At 36.0% G+C, this 23788-nt stretch overlaps 1 protein-coding gene across 4 annotated transcripts in view; it reads right to left on the reverse strand.

The window, feature by feature from the left end:
- Positions 1–1999: 1999 nt before the first annotated feature.
- Positions 2000–23788, reverse strand: part of TRIM36 (tripartite motif containing 36) — a 57112-nt gene continuing 35323 nt past the window's right edge. For 3 of the 4 annotated variants that reach the window (XM_015140570.3, XM_078003798.1, XM_078003797.1), the window contains 7 exons: positions 21381–21527; positions 18418–18513; positions 14511–14764; positions 14147–14271; positions 10730–11017; positions 7501–7798; positions 2003–4060 (listed from right to left, as the gene is read on the reverse strand). In XM_015140570.3, the coding sequence (XP_014996056.1) occupies positions 3706–4060; positions 7501–7798; positions 10730–11017; positions 14147–14271; positions 14511–14764; positions 18418–18513; positions 21381–21527 (1563 nt within the window). In that variant the 3' untranslated portion in view covers positions 2003–3705. 4 annotated transcript variants of the gene reach the window in all.

Raw genomic sequence — 23788 nt, forward strand, 5'->3', positions numbered from 1 at the left:
ACACCTACCCCCAACTTGACAATAAAAGTTGAAATTACAAAAATAAATAAAAAGAAGCCAACTACTGAGTTCAGATAGGTTACAAAAAGGAATCTAGGGAAAAAGAATTTTATTTTGAAGCATTTTAAAGTTATCCATAGGTATTCAAACTATAGTCTATAATTCATGTATGGCATATTTCAATTTATTTGTATTTTGACAATATTGTACAATCTTTCAGGTCAGAGTCTTGCCAGAACTTTAAGTTTACTCTTTTTTAATTGTAACAATTATTCTTCTCTATTGCAAAGGGAAGAGCTCAAATAAGAGGTATAAAGAGAAGCAGCAACTCCTATAGTCTCAGATTATCTCAGCATGGAATGGCCAACTAGGAACAGAAATACCAGAAAGTTGAAACAAAAAGCTGCAATAGCTTTCCAAGTCTTCAAAACAGTTTCTTTTGAGTTGTTCTAACATCTTGGAACATTATAAATACCTTTATTTAAACAGTCAGCACAATGTCCATTTTCCCATTTACAGTACCCCTCAGCCACCACCATATCTATTCTTCCCCTTCTCTCCCCCAGGAAGATAAATCCTGCTGTCTGCATCCCTAGAGAGCCCTTTTTGGCTGGCTACCAGTTGGGTTTGGTCAATAAACAGCACCAGTAGAATAGGTGGAGGATGACACCACATCTCTGACAATAGCTGCCTTTCATGGCGACCTCAGCTCCTGCTAGGAAATCTTTCCTTAATCTTCTGAGATCCAAGAAACACGATTTTTTTCCTCTTGTCCTTATTCTCGCATCACTGCTAGAGGCAATAATGGCTCCAGGCTGTTGCTAGTCTTAAGTGCCTCACCAGTGCTTGTGCTTCTTTACAGCTGCCCATATTGTTAGGCAATTCTTTCATGAACTTTTCCTTTGAACCATATCCGGTAAATTCTATTTCCTGCCAGAACTCTGAACAATTCACCAGCCTAAAGCCTTTTTCACACCTATCTTTGCATGGCAGTTCCTTAGCCATCAGGTGTAAAATTTACGTCCTCCTTAGAGGCGTTACCCTAACCACCAAATTAAATGCCAATTCCCACCTCCAGCAGTCTGTAGCCCCTTCCCTGTTTTTATCACCTCTCCTTGCTAGCAGGTAAGCTCCATGAAAACAGGCACCTAGCAGGCTGTCTTGTTCACTTTATGCCCACTGCACAGCACTATGCTTTATAGACAGCAGGAGTTAAAAACTTTTTGTGAAATGAATAGTTCCAAATCAAACTTAACAAAATGAAATTTCTTAAAGTTTATTTTTAAAGCAGAAGAGTCTCAAGAAAAACTCTAATTTTAGGATATTCCCATAAACAAGCATATAAAACTCCTTTAAAATGAATGCAAATCTTGTCTGGTAGAACATAATTTCTTTCTTAAGAGTATTTTTGCCTATAATACTGTAGCAATACAATTGATTATATTTCCACATGAGACACACTTCCAGGGCCTTATCAGATTATGGGCTGTGGCAAAAGATTTAACAGGCCCAGATTATGTTCAGTCCCCAAAAGGAGATAGCTCTGACTCCTACTATTTTCAAGACAGCAACTGTGCACATGACAATTAAATTATTGAGAATCACAGGGATAGCCTTGAAAGAAAAAACTTTAAGACCCATCAAGCATTAGTAACGATTCATTGTGATTCACAACCCACCACAACTACCAGAATCGCAGATCAAAGAGTATGAATGTGAACAAAGGACCGCTCATCTGGTCAAAACCTGATCTATTATGTATCAGAAAAGAAATATTAAACAATTTAATATATGCAACAATTGAAGTTTTAAGCTAAGCTTCTCTAATAATCACTTCCACAGAAATTAAGCTAATAAATGTTCAAAATGATTTCATATAAAACTGTAGCTCTGAGTTATCATGTACAGCTAATCATGTTTTCATAATCAATTTCTTTCAACTTTTCATGTAAACATACTAAAAATTCCTGGAATGCAGATTTGAATAATTACACTTGAATTCTTTTTAATTTTTTATTAAAAATGAAAGAAACACAACAATTTATTTACAATTGTACAATGTTTGAAACGGCTATCCTATTCCTGTTAAAGCTTCATATTTAAAAATGTCTACATGATATGTGCTTGTACAAGGCTTGAGTATCAAACTTAACCACAAATGTGACTTTAGCAGCTTTATTGCACAATGATCCACATAACACTGCATTATTTGCTTAGTTTAGCCTACGTCATAAAGTGCTATTCATAGATGGGAAATTAACAGCCTGCTAAACACTGAAATTCTCCATGATATTTTCTACTTGACTTGAGGGTAAAAAGCTAATTTAATGCTACCAGCCTGAGTAACAGATTTTCATTAAAAACATAACAACAAGGACAACCAAAAAAAACAGGCCCAAAAGTTTTGGTTACTCTGCTAAAACATGTCAAAAGCATTCCATAAATGATTACTGCTACAATGCATAACAGTAGTTTCTGAACATTTTAACTTCAAAAAAATAAGTAGTTTAAATAAAAACCACCTACTTGTAAGAACGCCTTTCAAAAACACACAATTTAGATAGAATGTAATTCCTCAAATTAAAAGATATTTCAAAGGGTACACAGTCATTGTGATCTTAGTTATCATTTCTAAGTAATTAAATTTGTATTTTTACTGGCTTATATTAGAAATGCTTATTACCAATGAGAAACAGAAAATGCCACATAAGTGAACAATGTTATGAAAATTTATAATATATGTAACGCTACTAAAATATATAATGAACTTTTCAAACATGTAAATATAAACCAGGAAAACCTGATATGTAATAATTGGGCCAAAAATGAAAATCACAAAACACAGTAAGGGGGTAAAAGAATAAATATGACTTTAATATCAGTCCATCTTTACCAATATATCTGAAAAATAATTCTTTGATATAAGAACAAATATTTTCACAGTAGAAAAACTGAAGATAAATTTCTTTGAAAAAAGTATATAAAGTGAGAAGTTTAATGTGTTAGGTGAGAACTTTGTGTTTTCTGCAAGAAACCATGCTTACTACCCATGCTGGTAAATGAGTGTTACAGCTAAGCAGACTCTTAAAGTGTCCTTAACAATACAGTTTGTGGTCTTAACAAAACAGTAGTATTCCTTTTTCAGGCAATATACTTTTAATAGTTACACACTTTAAAATACATAATTTTCCACTTAAATATACTACCATTTTTATGGTGTTTTTCTTTTTACCTATCTAGAGCTTTGTTTTCCTATTGAAAACAAATGCAAGACACACTGCTTAGTACTAATTCCTATCCATAAGGCATTTAAAAAATATCTTCTCTTAGGACATAAACATGATATAAAAATGAAAAATCAAACACAAGAGAAGCATAATAAATACTTTTGTATCCCCCCCACCATCAGGAAAGTGTCAGCAACACCAGCTGACAGAAATAAATTAGATATCCTGTACATAAAGTAAAAGCTAACCATTTCAGTATTAACTTGGAAAGAACATCTTCACTTTCATCATTTGTGAAAGGCAGAACAATGACATGGAAGACACAAGACTGTTTAGATTTTCTGTATTTCAAGAAGAATCATACTCAAATACAAGTGTGGTGACAGAACACTCAGTGATATGTAATTAGTTACGAAGGTTAACGCTAAGGCATTGCTTTGTTCACAGTTTTTGTCCTGAGTCACATCAGATGTTTCAACTACATGTCTTCTTGGTATTCCAAATATTTTGCTGTGATGGGTTCTTCAAGCTGAATTCCTCCACTGCCCATTAATGCAAATGCTGGATACAGTGTATGTGAACAGTCCACTTGGCGCTCATAAAGGCATTTCATGTGATCCATATCATAGAAACTTACTTTGCCTTTATCATAGTCAAGGAAAATCCCAATACTTGTTGGCATAGGAAGAACTCTATTTTCAGGTTCATTAGAAGAAGTAGGTGACTTGGGTATAAAAAATTTCTTCATGCCTATAGTAACTAAGGTAAACGGTTGTGAAGAATCAAAACAGGCATCCTCACTTCCACTGTCATGCCCACTGTCTTGCTCATATCTGAAACACAATACACAAAGTATCTGTATCTTCAACCATAGATCTAAGTATCTTCAAAACATTTTCACAGGATAATATACACTGATATAAAGTTAAAATAATTTTTACATCAAAAGCTTTCTATTAAAACAAAATCAAAAACATAAAAATGACACATTGCAATTTAGAATTATACCACAGACTCAGCCCCAAATTCCCTGTCATTAAACACTGCTTTAGTTACATACACAAGTGAAACCCTAGAAAATCATTTAGCCTTCCAAAAAGTGAGGGAGCAGCGGGCAGTCAAGGAACTGGTCAAATGTTAAATTTTTATAGCACAGAATCATATACAATCATGCACCACATAACATTTCAGTCAACAACAGACCTCATATACCACAGTGGTCCCATAAGATTATAATGAAACTAAAATATTTCAGTTGGGCGCAGTGGCTCATGCCTGTAATCCCAGCACTCTGGGAGGCCAAGGCAGGTGCACCACTTGAGGCCAGGAGTTCGAGACCAACCTGGTCAACATGGCAAAACCCTATCTCTACTAAAAATACAAAAATTAGCCAGGCATAGTGGTGTATGCTTGCTACTCGGGAGGCTGAGGCACAAGAATCACTTGAACCCAGGAAGTGGAAGCTGCAGTGGATCGAGATAGCGCCACTGCACTGCAGTCTTGGCGACACAGCAAGACCTTGTCTTAAATAAATAAATACACAAATAAATAAATAAATTCCTATAGCTTAGTGATGTGGTAGCCACTGTAAGGCTGTAGTATAACCCGTTACATGTTTGTGGTGATACTGTTATAAACAAACCTGTGCTTCCAGTTGTTAACCAAAAGTGTAACACATACAATTATGTACATTATGCAATATTTAATAAGTGACCGTTACTGGCTCATGTGTTTATTATACAATGTTTTTATTGTTATTGTAGATTTACTCCTATTTATTAAAAAAAATGTTAACTGTAAAACAGCCTCAGGCAGGCCCTTTAGGAGGTTTTCCAGAAGGCGGCACTCTTATCCTAGGAATGACAGCTCCATGCATGTTACTGCCCCTGAAGACCTTCCAGTGGGACAAGACGTAGAAGTGGAAGACAGCAATATTGATGATCTTGACCCTGGATAGGCTATTATGTTTGTGTCTTCATTTTTAACAAAAATGCTTAAAATGTTAAAAATTTTAAAAATTAAAAAAAAACTTGTAGAACAAGGCTATAAAAATTTTTTTTGGGCCAGGCGTGGTAGCTCACGTCTGTAATCCAGCACTTTGGGAGGCTGAGGAGGGTGATCACCTGAGGTCAGGACCAGCCTGACTGACACAGGGAAACCTCATCTCTACTAAAAATACAAAATTAGCTGGGCGTGTTGGTGCATGCCTGTAATCCCAGCTAGTCGGGAGGCTGAGGCAGGAGAATTGCTTGAACCCGGGAGGTGGAGGTTGTGGTGAGCTGAGATCACACCATTGCACTCCAGTCTGGGCAACAAAAGCAAAACTCCATCTCAAAAAAAAAAAAATTGTATATAGATGTATAAAAAATGTATATAGATGTACAATGTGTTAGTGTTTTAAGCTAAGTGTGCCTACAAGAGAGTTAAAAAAATTTTTGTTAATTGCAAGTTTATAAAGCTAAGGTTAATTTCTTAAAGAAGAATATATTTAAATAAATTTAGTGCAGCCTAAGTGTATAGTGTGTTTATAAAGTTTACAGTAGTGTGCAGCAATGTCCTAGGCCTTCAAATTCACTCATGGATGCACCCAGAGAACTTCCAGTCCTGCAAGCTCCATTCGTGGTAAGTGCCCTATACAAGCATAAAATTTTTTATCTTTTATAACTTATTTTTACTGTACCTTTTCTATGTTTAGATATACAAATACTTACCGTTGTATTAAAATTGCCTACAGTATTACAGTACATGCTGTATAGGTTTGTATTCCAGGACCAAAAGACTATTCCATATAGCTTAAGTGTGTAGCAGACTATTCCATCTAAGTTTGCGTAAGAACACTCTATGATGTTCTTGCAACAATGAAATTGCCTTGCATTGTATTTCTCAGAACATATTCCTGTTGCTAAGCTAACATATAACTGTATAAGAAAATACAGGCTGGGCACGGTGGCTCACGCCTGTAATCCCAGCACTTTGGGAGGCCGAGGCAGGTGGATCACCTAAGGTTGGGAGATCAAGACTAGCCTGACCAACGTGGAGAAATCCCGTCTCTACTAAAAATACAAAAAATTAGCTGGGTGTGGTGGTGCATGCCTATAATCCCAGCTATTTGGGAGGCTGAGGCAGGAAAATCGCTTGAACCCAAGAGGCGGAGGTTGCGGTGAGCTAAGATCACGCTACTGCACTCCAGCCTGGGCAACAAGAGCAAAACTCCGTCTCAAAAGAAAAAAAAAAAAAAAAGAAAAAAACCAAAATACAAAGATAAGATGTATGCCCTAAACCAAGGAATTACCAGGCTAAGTGAAATATACGAGCACTGTAAAATAATGCAACAGAAAAAAGCATGTTTCATTCTCGTCCCAAGAACTCTATTTCCTGGTTGGAATTTCAACATGGATGTATGAGGCAAACAAAGATTATGAAGCTTTTTCGCCTTTATCAAACAATAAAAACGTATAGAATATTTTGAAACATGTTCCCCATTTTTTTCAATATGCCTATGTTGCTTTTTATATATTTTGGATAATACTGCATCAACAATGTTTATTAGGTTTCTCCACTTCTAATCTTTCTCATGTTATGAACTTTTTAAACATTAATACGAATTTTCTATCAAGTGGACATGCCACTATGTTTTACAGTTACAATTTTCAGCATTATATAAATTTTTCACCTTTCTGCAAAAAGCTTTTCCTATCATTCGGATTGTTAAGCTGGGATACTGTTCACATGAGTGGTCAAAAATTATTTTTCAAAGCTAGTTGACCTTACTCCATCTAAAACAACTAAACTGCACAATCTTCATTAGTCAATCTCTTAAGAAACTGGAAGTCTTTGCTGTGGAAATATGTCTACCACGACCCAGTTTTGAAAAGGACTTAAGGGAAAGTTTAAAGAAACTGTGTCCCATAAGAAAAGAACAACTTAATTGTGAAGTATGACAATTAGAGGCATTGTATTATACACCTGGGTAATTTTTATCACATAATTTAGGTAAAATGCAAAAGACTTTCAAAATTTAAAACTGTGAAGCCATATCATAATCAAGAGATATCCAAAACAGATTTCCTCATGATATTAAAATGTAACTGCTAACTCTCCTTATTCAATGTGTGATTACAAGAACACCTGGCTCCTTTTCTCAATCAAGCCACAGCCAAAATACTAGAATCTAAGAAATAAGAAATGTATACTCCAAATGTAATAAAGCCAAATCTATTTTCAGGCTTACTTTCAAAAAATTATCAAGTTCTAGATCAATACAAAAACCTACCTTGGACTAACTGCATCCCGGGGAGAACGGAGCCATTCTTGTAGTTTATCGCTAGAAGCAACTCCCACTTTTACCAGGTATGAATACGGTTCCACACGGAAGGCCCAGAAGTGTTTTCCTTTTGTAATGCCAGTATCTCCAATGATGTAGTCTAAGCTTGTGTAATAACCCACTTGGATGCGTTCTGCAGCAAGCAGAAGATTAAATCCAGCTCTACTCTCTACACGGTCTCTCTTCAAGTTCAGCAGGAGATGTTCATTATTATAGCCACATTTTTCATCAAAGAGGAAGCTGAAAACTAAATAGAGCTTAAAATTAATATCAGGCTAAAAATTATCATTGCTCTAGTTTGTTAAATCTGATAGGTTTTCTTACAGAAATTACTGAAGAGAGACGGGAAGCGGGAAGGAGGTGTCACACTACACCAGACAACTATGACAAACCAAACCCAACTTCGCCATATATCCTACCCAGTATATTCTCTACCTAAAAATCTTCAGAAATCTCAAAAAGCAGATGAAAATATTTTTAATTCATGTGAAAATTTATAAAAACAGCTCTTTGGAATAGAGATAGCAAATCTATCAGGTATTTCACACTACTGAATTTGTTCTTTTATATTTATTAAAGATAAAAAATAAAGAGTTGTATATTTTCATAAATAACTCTATATTTTCTTATCATAAGTTTTGTTAATTTGGGACACTTTAGCTATTTTAATAAAGCTTTTTCTGTATCAACCAACATGGCAGACATAAGAAACATGGGAGAGTGTAAAAAAAACCAAAAACAAAAACATAGCTTTTGGGTTGAGAGAGACCTGGGTTTGAATCCTGCTCAAGCATTTAACTAGAGTTTGATCCAAACTTTAATTTCTTCATCTACAGAATGAGGATACTACTTCCATAAGTCTATATTGACTCAAATATATCAAGCATAACATTGGCTGCTAGCCAATGGGGAAACAACCAAAATTCCATCAACAGATGAATAAAGAAAATGTGGTATATACATACAATGGAATATTATCCAGCCTTAAAAAGGAAATATTTGGATACATGCTACAACATGGATAAATGTGGATACATACATTTGGATACATGCTACAACATGTATGGATAAATTTGGATATGTGCTACAACATGGATGAATTTGGATACATGCTATAACATGGACGAATAAGCCAGATGTAAAAGGACAAATATTGCATTATTCCAGTTATATGAGATACCTAGAATAGGCACATTCATAGAGACAGAAATTAGAATCGAAGTTACCAGCCTCTGGGGAGAGGGGAAACAGGAGTAACTGTTTAATGGGTATAGGGTTTCAGTTTAGAATAATGAAGTAAGGAGATACAAGTGGTGATAGTTGAACAATACTGTAAATGTACTTAATGCCAATGAGCTGTATACTTAAAAACTGTTAAGATGATACATTTTATCTTTATTACATCCCAATTTTAAAAAATGACCTCCAGGCATCATTGTGCACACCTTTAGTCCTAGCTACATGGGAGGCAGGAGGATTGCTTGAGTTCAGGAGTTTGAGGCCAGTATAGACAACACAGTGAGACCCCATCTCTCTCTCTCTATATATATATATTTTTTAAACAGGCTGCTAGCAGCTGGGCGTGGTGGCTCACACCTACAATGCCAGTACTTTGGGAGGTCGAGGTGGGCGGATCACTTGAGGTTAGGAGTTTGAGACCAGCCTGGCCAACATGGTGAAACCTGGCTTTACTAAAAATACAAAAATTAGCCAAGCATGCTGGCCTGCGTCTGTAACCCCAGCTACTACTCAGGAGGCTGAGGCGGAAGAATAGCTTGAACCCAGGAGACAGAGGTTGCAGTGAGCTAGTGAGCTGAGATGGTGCCACTGCACTCCAGCTTGGGTGACAGAGCCACCAGACTCCACTTCCAAAAAAAAAAAAAGGCTGCTAGAAAACTACAACCATTACCAAGATGCGAGCCGACCATTCTTCCTGCTAATGCCTATTTTCCTGGCATGCTTATTTGTGCTGGCTCTCAATCTCAAAAGTCTCCCAGTTTGCAAAATAAATGTAAAGGGTCACCCTAGTCATGTATCTTCTCTCATAAAAAGGAAGACAACCCTCAACACTTCCTCTCCTCCCTCCCCCTCCACTATGTGACTGAAAACAGCGATTATGTCCAGGTTTTTCTACCACTTTCAGGCAGAAAGACTAGAAAAGGAAGCAGAAATAGCATAAACCATAAAATACTTAATACTTGCGAATTCATCCCACAACTCTCTATTGGATTTTATTAAAATTTAAGAAATATAATTTTAGCCAATCTTATGTAAGTTTGTATTCCAGTTTTTCAAAAGCCACAAAGTGCATGAAAAACAAATTGTGCTTTTCTATTTTGAAGAAAAAAGGAAGAAAGGGGAGAGTGCAGAAAATATGGGTACATAAGACACTAAAAACAGGCAGGGAGCAGTGGACCTAAAATCCAATTAAAGGTATCTGTAAGGCAGCGACTGAAAGGGGAAAATGTGTTCCTGCTAACCAGGCTGAGCACAACTTTGGTTCTAAATATCCCTTGTTCATGGAGACATCATAGTGAACATCAATGAACCTTTAAAGTCATTCTCATTCTATAAAAATCTTTAGGCGCTCTATATGTAGCATCAGTGGTTTTTAACTTGGGAAGGGAGGGGGCGAAGACTGGGCATGAGGAGCTTTTAGCGCGGGAGGAAAAGCTATTCATGTGGTTCTAATATACGGCTTCCATCCCTATTAGCTGAGAATTGCCAAGTTAGATAAAAAATCCAGACAAATCAGAATTAGGTTAAATCAAAATTATATTTTAGGATATTACACCAATAAATTTTAAAAACACCTACCTAGATCTTGTGCTTTAGAGATTTCCATAAACTAACCAAAAATACAGAATTATGTATTTAAAACTTTCAAAGTACCATTTATGTTATTTTAATCCCAGCTTAACAGCTCTGCTCACCGAATTTCTTCCATGTTTTTCTCTATCTGATATCAGTTAAAACCTAATCCCGTTCTCAGCCTACAAGGTAAAATTCGAGTACTCAGTTCATTTCTAAATCCCAGTTGGGACAGAAGCTACTTTTCTGGAGTCTTTTAAAAACAAGAGCTGGTTTCAATGCAGGTCTACATGGAGATATTGACTAGTTTATTTCATCAAGGTCTCGTGCAACTCTATGCTTCTTTTATTCCTGATATTCACCATACCTGGAGCTGGAGGAGTATGAAGAATCAATTCTCTGCTACAAGGACTACAGATTGAACCCTTGTAAGCTCTTACTCTGAAAGCATAGGTACTACTGTTTTCCAAGTCTTGAATTATTTTACTTGTTCCACACACTTCTATCTCATTCCATGACATTTCATCTTCTCTATTGATTTTCCGATATTCAAGAACATAGCTATCAGCTTTATCCTTTTCTGGATGGTGCCAATTTATCAAGGCATTGTTATAAACTTTGCTCTGTTCCTCATTGATCTCTGGTACATCGATGCCTGAAAGAATTATGAAATAGAAAACAACATTAAAATAGTGACATTTGAAAACCAGTGTTTTTCCTCAAAAAATAACATATAAACAATATTTACTGATTTTTTTTTTTTTTTCAGACGGAGTCTCACTATCTCCCAGGCAGAAATGCAGTGGCACGATCTCGGCTCACTGCAAGCTCCACCTCCCGGGTTCATGCCATTCTCCTGCCTCAGCCTCCCGAGTAGGTGGGACTACAGGCTCCCGCCACGACGCCCAGCTAATTTTTTGTATTTTTAGTAGAGACGGGGTTTCACCGTGTTAGCCAGGATGGTCTCGATCTCCTGACCTCGTGATCTGCCCACCTCAGCCTCCCAAAGTGCTGGGATTACAGGCGTGAGCCACCGCGCCTGGCTATTTACTGATTTCTATACTGTCCAATAATTTTCTAAATTTATAATACTATAAGAAAGCACAAAACTAAATATATTAAAATTTTTAATATATTTTATATTTAAAAGGTATATCTATACTTATAACTGAAAGGAGAAATAATAAAAAAGAAAACTGACTCAAAGCCACAAGTAAATTTTTTTTAAACACATGCCTTCTACCTACTGAATAATAGCCCATGACTTGAAATTTTTTTTACCTATGTCCTTCCCTAAACAAACTATTATTTTAATATTTTAAAATATAAGTCTGGTAAGAATATCAAATTCTCAATGAATTTTTTTTTTTTTTTGAGACAGAGTCTTGCTCTGTTGTCCAGGCTGGAGTGCAGTGGCATGATCTCAGCTCACTCCAGCCTCCGCCTCCCAGGTTCAAGTGATTTTCCTGCCTCAGTCTCCCAAGTAGCTCGGATTACAGGTACGTGCCACCACGCCCTACTAATTTTTTGAGTTTTTAGTACAGATGGGGTTTCACCACGTTAGCCAGGATGGTCTCGATCTCCTGACCTCGTGATCTGCCCACCTTGGCCTCCCAAAGTACTGGGATTACAGGCGTAAGCCACCGGTGCTCGGCCTCTCAATGAATATTATATCATTTCTTTTCATATTTTATTCTGTAGAGTTGCAAAGCAAATTAATTTTTCTGAATACAATCATGATACATAGTTTTGTAAGGAAATCAGAAACTAAAAAATACACATTAAAAGATTTTACTATAACCTTTTTGTATAGATCCTGCCAGTATTTTCCCCCTCAATGGTATACTACTATGTATATCAACATTTAACTGTTGAGTTTTGGAAACAGGTTTCTGGTTTTTCACTAAAAATAAAATGATTAAAAGCTAAATCTTTGTTCATATGCATAGTCCTTTCTATAGAGCCAATTCCTAAGCTTAACTGCTGGAATCATATGCTAAGAACAATATGCTATAAAAGCTACACACACACTTTTATGTCAAATCACAGAGAAGGACATGAATAAGAATCAGAAGTCTCTCTCCTCTCCTTATTCCCCAATGTATAAGCATGTCTGTGTATGCTGCATTTATACAACTGAACGTTATGCAGCCATCATGAGTTCTGGAAAGTTATCCTAAATACATTTTAAAATTTAAAAAAAAAGTTACAAAATAACACAAATAGTAAACCCCCTACCCCATATCCTTTTTCTTTTTTTGAAAGATAGCTTTCAAAAAAAAAAAAAAAATGCATGTAGCAAAAAGCGAGGGGAAGATCCATTAGCCAGAAGCTAGGTGACTACTATCCCATTCTCATCCATCTGTTTCCTTGCTATACAATGGTATAACCCAGGATCACCCACCCTCAACCTCACCTTTCCAGCAACCACTTTGGGATCCAAAGGGAGGGAGGACCTAGGACTCGTAAGTAAGCAAAAATATATTTGTATATATATACTATTCAAGTATACATTTTGGAAACACAGTATAGTGTATGAAATACAAACAGCATTTTAAGTGACGACAAATATCTTTGAAAAAATAAGGTAGTCATAATAAATCAGATTCAGGTACAGATTTGAAAAAGGGGTTGCAGTTAATCCTTCAGAGTTTTAAACTTTTAACAAGACCAATTTCCTTTCATTAACATACAAATCTACAAATCTGTACCTATAAAGTAATCACACTATAAGCATATCTTTCTAAGGACTGTAATTGTTCACCATCACTAGAAGAGAAACCTTAGGGAGAGGAATGAGGTGAGCAGAAGAAAAACAGGCAAGGAAGACCTCCCTGCTAGGGAGTAGCAAAATAGAAACATGAGCAAGTGTTATGGGCTGAACTGCATCCTTCCCCAGTCCCCCAGACCCCACCCTCGCCCCTGGAAATTCACAAGTTGAAGTCCTAAACCCCAGTACATACCTCAGAATGTGACTGTATTTTAAAATACGGTCCTTAAAGAGGAAATTAAATTAAAATCAGGTCATTAGAATGGGCCCTACTCCAATATGACCAGTGTCCTTATAAAAAGAGAAGATTAGATTACACAGAAACACAAACAGAGGACCATGTGAAGACACAGGGAGAAGACAGCCATTTATCAACCAAGAGGAGAGGTTCAGAAGAAACCAACCCTGTCAACACCCTGATCTCCGACTTCTAGTCTCCAGAAATGTAAGAAAATGAATTTGTTTGAGCCACTCAGTCTATGGTACTTTTGTCACTGCAGCCCAAGCAAACTAATACAGCAATGTAAACAGCCTGCAGATTCCATCTCTAGGCTTCTGTTCGAGAAAGTCACATACACTTGCCCCAAAAATTCTGACAAGGATGTGCAATACAGCATTGCTTTATAAAAGAGGAAAAAAATAGAAAAAAAAATATCTTAGTAGGAAAATGATTTATTTATGAAATACTGTAAACAGTTAAAATATCACTTTAAATCAAAATTTCACATAACAAATATTTACGTTAATTTTCTAAAAAGGAATTTACAAAAAGAATACATACAACATAATGTTATTTATGCAATGTTTAAAAACACACAAACTAATGGAACATAGTTTTTGTGCATAAAATACAGTTATAAAAACATAAATAGGATATGATTTCAGGATGCTACGATAGTCCTGGGCAAGTGATATGCTGCTTTATAATGTCAAATTTAAGAGAACTTGTGTTTTCTTCCACACTATATGAATTCAGACAAAAAGAATGAGGTTTTTGCCTTCATTAAGACTTACCACTAGAGAAAAAGGATAATTCTCCAAGAAGTTCTGTTTGCTTAGAGGTATTAACAACATAGTCTTCAAAAGAAGTCTGAGCTGCAGGTCTAAAGCTCTTCAAAGATTCTGTGGCTTTCTGTATTCTGCAGACAGATATTTTATACAAAAAATGATTCTTCAAGAAGGCAAATCAAACTAAATATCTGCAACATGATTAACAAAATAACACCCACACTTCATTCAAAATTAAAGTTAAGAATGAGGCAAGATGTACCTCACATTAACACAGCATTATGGACCACTCAGAGCTACAGTGAGAATACACAGCAGCATTTAATAAAATTGCTCAAGAGGTTCTGAAATTAGAAGTAAAAGAGAATACCTGAGGTGGAGCTGCTTTGCTGTTTGCACAAAGCAGGACTGATCCGTCTCCTTTAGCACTTCTTGAGCATATCCCACAAGTCCATTGTTCTCTAGAAGTCCCTGGTACTCCTCCATTTGAGTCTGAAATTTGTCTAATCTTAGTTTCTTGGAGGAGTCAATTGCTTTCAAAACAGATGATTTCCTCTCTTCCAGAATTTCAAAGAGCTTTTCAAAATGTGTAATTGCTTCTTCTTTAGCCCTCTCTCCATTACACTATGAAAAAACAGTATCTCCATTACACTAAGATAAAGCATTGCCTCTTCTGTCAAACCCAAATGGCTTTCCACAAAGTTCTACATAATTATATTTCATCTATGTGATGACAACATTATCAAAATTCAATAAAACCAACCTAGATATTATAAAGAAAAAAAGTTTTATCTGACTCTGAAATTTTCAGAACAATATTTTGGCATCAAATACATTCAGCAAAGAACAAATGACAACTTTTATTCAGATTTACTTTGTAATTTTATAATATTGTACTTCCTTAAGCTTTTCGTCTCCGAAGTCCAGTATAGACAATTTAGTCAATTAAATAAGAGAACAATCTTTCAGTGGTATATAAAGGAATTTGAAGGAGAAATGAACTGATTTAACCAAAAACAGGAAGACACAAGTCCAGAGCTTTGAATTCATTTCAAATTCAGAAATGTTTTAACCCTTTCTACACTACTCCAACTTTTTAAAAAGTTGTTTTTGTTTTTTTGAGATGGAGTCTCTCTCTGTCACCCAAGCTGGAGTGCAGTGGCGCGATCTCGGCTCACTGTAACCTCTGCCTCCCCGGTTCAAGTGATTCTCCCGCCTCAGCCTCCCAAGTAGCTGGGACTACAGGCACGTGCCACCATGCCCGGCTAATTTATTTTCATATTTTTAGTAGAGATGGGGTTTCGCAGTGTTAGCCAGGATGGTCTCGATCTCCTGACCTCGTTTGTGATCAACCCTCCTTGGCCTCCCAAAGTGTTGGGATTACAGGCATGAGCCACCGCACCCGGCCTAAAAAAGTTTTTAGCCACAAAACTCTAAAATATGACATTCTTTACTAAGATATAAAAATAAAAGTATCCTCTTCACATTCATATAATTTAATTATAATTAAATCCTGACTTAGCTGTGTGACCATATGCTAATCATTTCACTTCTCTTTCTGTTTTTCTCTTCTGAAAACAGGGGATAAGAAAAACCATTTAGGTTTTTGTGAAGAGACTTTAAAAGGTTATTTACATAAAGTACATACCACAATGTCACATACTGTAAATAAACATTCATACAAACTGTCAGAAAATGATCCTAGTATTGGTTAAACATTCTGAATTCCTATAAAATCAGAGCTCATGATTTGAGAAGACTGGCAAAGCACTCCTAAGCAGTTATTATAACAGACTCACAGCAGCCAACAGAAAAAAGTCTTCGAGAACACTTTTTTTTTTTTTGAGACGGAATCTCGCTGTGTTGCCCAGGCTATAGCACGGTGGCGCGATCTCGGCTCACTGCAAGCTCCGCCTCCTGGGTTCACGCCATTCTCCTGCCTCAGCCTCCTGAGTAGCTGGGACTGCAGGCGCCTGCCACCATGCCCATTTAATTATTTTTTGCATTTTTAGTAGAGATGAGGTTTCACCATGTTAGCTAGGATGGTCTGGATCTCCTGACCTCATGATCTGTCTGCCTCGGTCTCCCAAAGTGCTGGGATTACAGGTGTGAGCCACCACACCCGGCTTTTTTTTTTTTTTTTTGAGACGGAGTCTCGCCCTGTTGCCCAGGCCAGAGTGGAATGGTGTGATCTCGGCTCACTGCAACCTCCGCCTCCCGGGTTCAAGCAATTCTCCTGCCTCAGCCTCCCGAGTAACTGGGATTATAGGCGCGCGCCACCATGCCTAGCTAATTTTTTTGTATCTTTAGTAGAGACAGGGTTTCACTATGTGAAACCTGTGGCCAGGCTGGTCTCGAACTCCTGAACTCGTGATCCACCTGCCTCGGCCTCCCAAAGTGCTGGGATTATAGGCGTTAGCCACTGCACCTGGCCAAGAACATTCTTAAAAGCTGATAATATATGGCAGAAGTGTACTGTGCATTTTCCAATGGCTTCCAGCCAACACCAACATAATGAAAGGAAATTTTTTCCAGATCTCCTGTTTCCTAACACTGAAAACCACATATTTTTAAAAGAGAGGGAGTAGAAGGTAGTGATATTTTGATAGTATTTCACTGACAAATCACGACATTAAACTCAGAAATATTATTATAGAGAGATTTTTTTCCAGCTAAGTATAATTACAGATAAAAAGACAGTATCACCACCATCACTGAGTAAAGGTCAAGAATGGAGGCAAGTTATCTACCATAAAAAAAATCCTTATTGATAAGCCTGCAGATACAGCTTAGGCAAATGATACAAAACAACTCAATAATGTCCCCACGATCACAAGGAATCGGTGTCTACATGAATACTTGACACCTAAGTTCTGCAATTTTTAACCCATTGATGACAAATCCCAAAACAGACTCTCGGTCTTTATTTCAGAAGTGAAGGGCAGCAGGACCGAGAGGACCAACAAACAAGGCTACTAATAAAATGACCAAAGATGCAACACTTGAAGCAAACTACTGAGGTGATCATCTGCTTTGTGTTGAGACAGTCTGTCATTTAATCCAACAAAAATATGAAAAAGAAAACCCCAAACTGCATGGAAAAACGACTGACAGGCAGTAAAGATCAGGAAAATAATATTAAAAACAAAAGCACTACTGGTAAGGGTGTTAATTTACATGATTTCTCAATAATTTCACCCTATATTGGAAGAAAATTTCTTCAAGTAACAGAGTCATACTAGCTGGGATATTTTTATATTTAATTACCAAAAATCAGGAGTAATGGCTCAACTTTGTTTCAAATGGAGAAGAAAAACAAGTGTACAACAAAGTCAATGAAGAATATCTGGACTTTTAAAATAACCCAACCCAATCCCCTTTTACTATATTTTTAAAATGTTATCTTTTCCAATTTTTTATTAAAACATAATACACAAATGGAAAAATGTACATGTAAGTATAAAGACTAATGAATCTTTACCCACACACTCAATATAACCAGCATCCAACAGAAAATCCAGATTAGATAAAAGAACATTACAAGTATTCCAGAAGCCTCCATATAACCTTTCCAGGCACTGATCCACCCCTCCTCAAATCTAACAACATCATCTAGTTTCACCTTTTTTGGTACTTTTTATAAATGTAATCACATGGTATGTATTCCTTTGTGTCTGGCACCTTCCTTTCAACATTATTGCAAGATTAATCGACACTGCTGTGTGCAGCTGCACATCATTCATTCTTATTGCTGCTTTTATTCTACTGTTAATGGGCATGTGGGTAGATCCCACTTTGTGACAACTACAAACAAGGCAGCCACCAACATTCTAATATATGTCTTTTGGGGAACATATATAGGGTATACACTCAGGAATACCTGAAATTTAAAATAAACCTGGTCTAATCTGCATATAGCACATTTTCCAAAAGTGATCTATTAATTTTAAAAAATATAATAAAAATAAGTAAAACCTATCAGTTCCCTTATATTACTATTACATATTTTTTAGATCTTGTTAGTTGCCACACAAATAGTCATTTTTCCCTCTGTGTTCCAGTATCATTTAATCACTAGCTTTATCACAGAAGTGACCGCACAACATTGTAATTCATTTTTTATATTTGTTTCCAGAGCCCCAGAAAAGCAGGGGTGAAATCTAACACAACTTTGTATTCCCAGCTCATATAATACTCTCAGGATTTTATGAACAAATGAGTGAATGTCTAGATAAAATAACAATAATTTAAAATATGTAAGATAGTTTATCACTTACCTCTGTTTCTTTCATTAACAAGTTTAGTTCAGATATTTGACTCTTCACTTGGCTTTCCTTACCAATAAGGTAATCAATATCCTTTGAAAGCTTTTCCTGTTGAAACACATTCATAACACAAACGGACAAAACGGGAGTTTAACAAAGACCTTGCAGAGTTTTTTTTTTTTTTAATTACACAGGACTCATCCTCTTCTACAGCCTCTGATAAACAGATAATAAAATCAACTATGGCAATTATCATTATTAACCCAGAGTAAACAATTAATGGCCTTAGGCACAGAAGGCCAAAGGATGTATGAAATATTAGAATCAGTTGGAAAAAAAGAACAAGGTAATAATGGTTAGTCAAAACTTCTGAATATAAAAATAATACATTTTTATTGTTTCATTGTCATTCCTAGAGCTCCTGCTCCTAAGGCTTCTAAGTAAATGGAAGAGCAGCAATTCAAATAGTTTTGTCTTCAGATTTTACAATTTACTCTCACAAACACCCACGTGCGCGCGCGCACACATACACACACCTCTACACAATAGGAATAGCAACAAAAAGCCTTCCAAAATAATATTCACAGTCCATCCCAGCCTATGAAATAATTACACAATAATGAAAATAGTTTTATAAAAACAGGCAATTTCCAGAGCTCATTGAGTGATCTGTCTGTAAGGCAGACATTCTGAAGTATAGTTTCTTTCCCATAGAAATGCCGTCATAGGTTTTGGTGAAATCCCTGGTCTTGCCCAGAAAACCTACTCTGAAATACACAAAAAACAAAACACAAAAGCCCCGAAACACCATGGGGTAAAAAGCTGTAACAGAAAAATGTATTCAGAGTCTAAATAAGAACAAGAACATACAGAAAATGCCTTTCAAGCTGTAGCCCTTACAGGCCGATCTGAGCATTTCAGGCTCAGTTACCACCAATGACTTGAAAGGAAAAGGGTGCTCAAGAAGAGGGCACTATTAAACACTAAACACTATTCCGCAGGCTGAGAGGTACTTCTTACCACCAAGCTGAAAGTAAAATGGCAATTCTGACAATACCATCCCTAACAGGCCCATGTGGAAATCAGAAGTACTAGGTGCAAGTGGTGGTACCCTTTTTAACTACGGTAGCAATGAGACAAATTTGGCCATTTAAATTTAAGTAAGGCTTAGTTCTATGATAGCAGCTTACATTAGAACTACAAGATAGGAAAAGGTAAGTTAATTGACTCAAAGAGGTGAGGACCAGAGAAGGATACAGGGCAGAATTCAGACGCATGATCTAAAAGCACTACACTTTCTGAGTTTTAAGGCTCAAAGTATCTGGCCAACTACATGTTTATCTGAGAACAGCTTTTATCTGAGACAGCTCCAGTCTTAATAGTCCCCTCAAATATAGCCAGTTTGTTTTAAAAGACTAGATTAGTTTTGTCTCCAAAAAGTATATGCACCACACAGAAAATAGGCACTGAAGATTAAAATGTAAAAAGACAAGGCTACCACTAACTCCTTTAGATAAAACAGGACCCCAGTTCTTTAGGCACTAATCAGAGGCTAATTTCTCAGGGAATTCAAAACTGCTCAGAAGCTTTCCTCTGGATCGGTCGTTCTCAAACACCAGTGTATATCAGAGTCTCCTGAGGGCAAACTAAGAACCCTGAGGAGATGCAGCTGAGTCCAAGGAGGCCATACGTTGTAAGGCATGTACCTAAGAAGAGACTGTTGTAAAGAGAAAGAACTCCAGAGACACAAACAGTCCCCCTTATATATTCAGCAGTCCTCATCAACTCTTGTGTGTGAGGAAACTGCCCAAGCCTAGGCAAAGAATTACCCTACAGGCCCTGAGGAAACAATGCCAGGAGCTTACACAAGGCTGGGAAGAGTGTCTGTTCCCCACCAGTCAGATAAAAAAAAAAAAAAAAAACAACAAAAAACACCTCAAAATTCACAGGGCATTGAAAAAAGTAATCAAAGGCTTTTACTTTGATAGTCAGGTAACATTAGCCCTTAGAACCAAATGCTGTTCTGTCCTGCCTCACAAAGTAAGATCCAAACGTTTCCAAGTAACTTAATCACATACTCAAAGAAAACAGCATTTGTAGGAATACAAAAATATCCAATAACTGGCAGCCAATCAAAAATTAGCAGGCATTCAAGGTAGCAGAGGAATATAAACTCTAATTAAAAAAAAATCAATCAAAATTGACCTAGTAGTGAAACAGATGAGAGAATTAGTAGGCAAGAACAATTATACAATTATACCTGTATTCCATATGTGCAGAGAAGATAGAGTACAACATAAATATAAAATGTAAAACAAAACAGTCTGCATATATGCAATTAGATAGAGGCAAAAAATGCATACACGTATTGTTAGAGAGGAAGGAAACAAAATGGGTAGTAGGTATACAGAAGATTTCTTTTAAAAATATTGTTTAAAGGGAAAAAGAATAAAACAAAAAGTTTTCTACCACTGCCTGCTTTGCTGTTGATTATCAAATTTGAAAGTTTTAAATATCATCAATAAAGCTAACAGAAAGGAAGTAATTCAGTTTTAAATCGTAAAAGTGCCATCAGAATGAACAAAATACTGATTCTATAGGCAAGAAATAAGAATCAAGTGTCTTAAAACAGCCACAACCCTTTAAAGTATGTCAATCCTATGTAGACATCCATTATTACAGACATTGGGCTCATTTGGGTATCATGATGAAGTGTCCTTCAGCCTTCTCTCTTCCCTCAGAATTCAGAGCTAATGCAATGTAGGTGACAATATATGCCAGGCCTTATCAGTACCACAAATAACTGTTCATCAGAAATACTAACAACCTAATATTAGTAGATCATTTAAGTAACACTTTAACTCAGTTTAGTACAAAAAAGGTCATGTAACACACCATGATTTTAAAAATTAAAAGTTAAAGGCATAAAGTAAAGTTACGAAGAATCAAAATTCTGTTCCAAAAATAAGTCCTACCTTTAAGGTTTTGTAGGCACTGCTCATGGTGGTTACACGGTGGTTGGCATGATTACCACCCAACTTACACAGATGGCAAACTGGCCTCCGACATAATTCACAGTACATGTTTATTCTCTCTGTTTCATGTTCTGGGCACATTAAAATCTAATGAGTAAAGAATAAAAGTGTGATTAAGGATCTAGGTTTCAAGTAACCTGAAAAACTACCAAAATACAAAGATTTCCTTTACAAAATCACTAAATAAAGCCATTTAAATGAATATGAATGTAAAAAGAAAAATGGTCGATACGTCGCATGAAAATTCTCTATATCGGAATTACTATTTTTCAATTGAGGGTTCAAATGATTAATGTGTAGATGTTGTCTACAGCCATACCCCTCTGAACGTGCCCAATCTCTTCCTAATATGTAAATGTTATTTCTCCAAAACTTGTTCAGTTAGAGTTTCATTCCTATCAGATTCAAATGGAATGAACACTTAGCCAAGTTAGAAAGGCCATCTGACCACACTGATGAGGCAATTCTTAACTATCATAGTCAATATTTTTAATGAAGTACCATAACAATTTATGAGACTCATGGCCTCAGTAACAGAAATCTGTTACTAAAAGAGTCTCAGAAAACTTTATAAGCTTCTAGATGTGTTTCCTTTTACAAATTATTACAAATGCACTGACCAAATTTGGAACTGTTTTTCTGATTTGTCTACCTTTTTACTCTGTAAACTATTATCGTAGAGTACTAAAAGCTATCTGATAAATAACATATGAAATTTTATGTAAAATAACTGTTTTCGTTTGAAAGGGGAAATTCCTTTTAGTATGTTAATAAAATCAAAAGTTGTTAAAGACTCCAATAGATTACATTTTAAGCAACTGTAACTTGTCTGATAACTTAGAGACATTTATTTATTTATTTATGAGACGGAGTCTCGCTCTGTCGCCCAGGCTGGAGTGCAATGGTGCGATCTCCGCTCACCGCAACCTCCGCTCACTGCAACCTTCACCTCCTAGGTTCAAGCAATTTTCCTGCCTCAGCCTCCCAAGTAGCTGGGATTACAGGCATGTGCCACCATGCCGAGCTAATTTTGTAACTTACATTTAAAAGGAACAAACAAAAAGTACAATATAGAAAGTCCTAATACCAATATATAGGCTCAGGAGAAAAACAATTGGAAAATGTTTCAAGTTTTTCAGCATGTCCAAGCTTCCACATCCCCAAAGCCATTACATTTAAAATAAAATAAAAAGTTTGTCTATCTGCAAGAAATGATCAAAAGAACTCAATGTTATAGGCAAATATTCCATAGCAGTAAGGAACACCATTTTGGACACCCTTTTAGAATTGAGTAGCATTAACTACTTGACAAATGAAATGTTTCTCAGTATAATCTATCTGTATTTCTTTTGGTCTTATCAATGTTTTATTATATTTGTAAACAGAAACTGTAAGGCTATACTTAAAATTTCCTTAAATCTTTAATTCACAAAGACCCAACCTTAATAAAAGTCATTTAATCAAAGGTTATTTCATGGTAGAAATCAATTTAATCATTTAAAAGAAACATTAAAACATCAGGTTGAAGTTACAAATTTTTAAAAATTGATGGCCTTGAGCATTTAAAATGAGGAACATAATAGAGGATTAAAAGCTATCTGATGTATCTACTGCCAGACTGACACAGTTTGAGAAAGGTCATTCAAAATGTGATAGCACAGATGGTTTTTGCCTTAATCTACCAATCCTTCACTATTTAATATAAGAAATAGCTCATAGTTTCAAAAAAACTTGAGTTTTTCCCATTTTTTCTTACAAATTAAAGGTTTTACACTTAAGAATGCAAATAGATTTTCACACACAGGTTACTACGTTATAAGGAATAAGAACTTTGAAAAACTCAACCACAGGTTTTAAAAATCGATATAAATCAGAAAGAAGTGAAGATATCAAAAGATCAGTTTATTTCCAGGCACATAGCAGGGCAAACAATACATAAACTTCTTTTGAGCAATATTAAAAAAATTACTCAGAACGTTTAAGAAATGCAAATTCTACTTTAGATAACATATAACCATTATATCACAAGCTACAAGCTACAAAATATTAGGCTGTAGTTACTTTTATTCATTGTACAATTCTAGCTAACTAAAAACAAAAATACGTTTCGCAGTCAAACTTTTTAAGCAATTATGGATTTATCACACTAAAGCACAAAAAGGCTTTTTAACTTTAACCATTTCAATCTTAAAGAGTATATCTGAGATAACCTTTAATCAGAGTTATCATTACAAACATTCATTTATTGTAGTGTATCACACTGGATTATAATAGAATAAACCACAATATTGCCCTCTATTGGTGGGGATGTTTAGCCCCATAGTAAGTAACTCCAGCCAACTAGGCCT

Source organism: Macaca mulatta, chromosome 6 (assembly GCF_049350105.2).
Source record: "Macaca mulatta isolate MMU2019108-1 chromosome 6, T2T-MMU8v2.0, whole genome shotgun sequence".
Lineage (NCBI taxonomy): Eukaryota > Metazoa > Chordata > Mammalia > Primates > Cercopithecidae > Macaca > Macaca mulatta.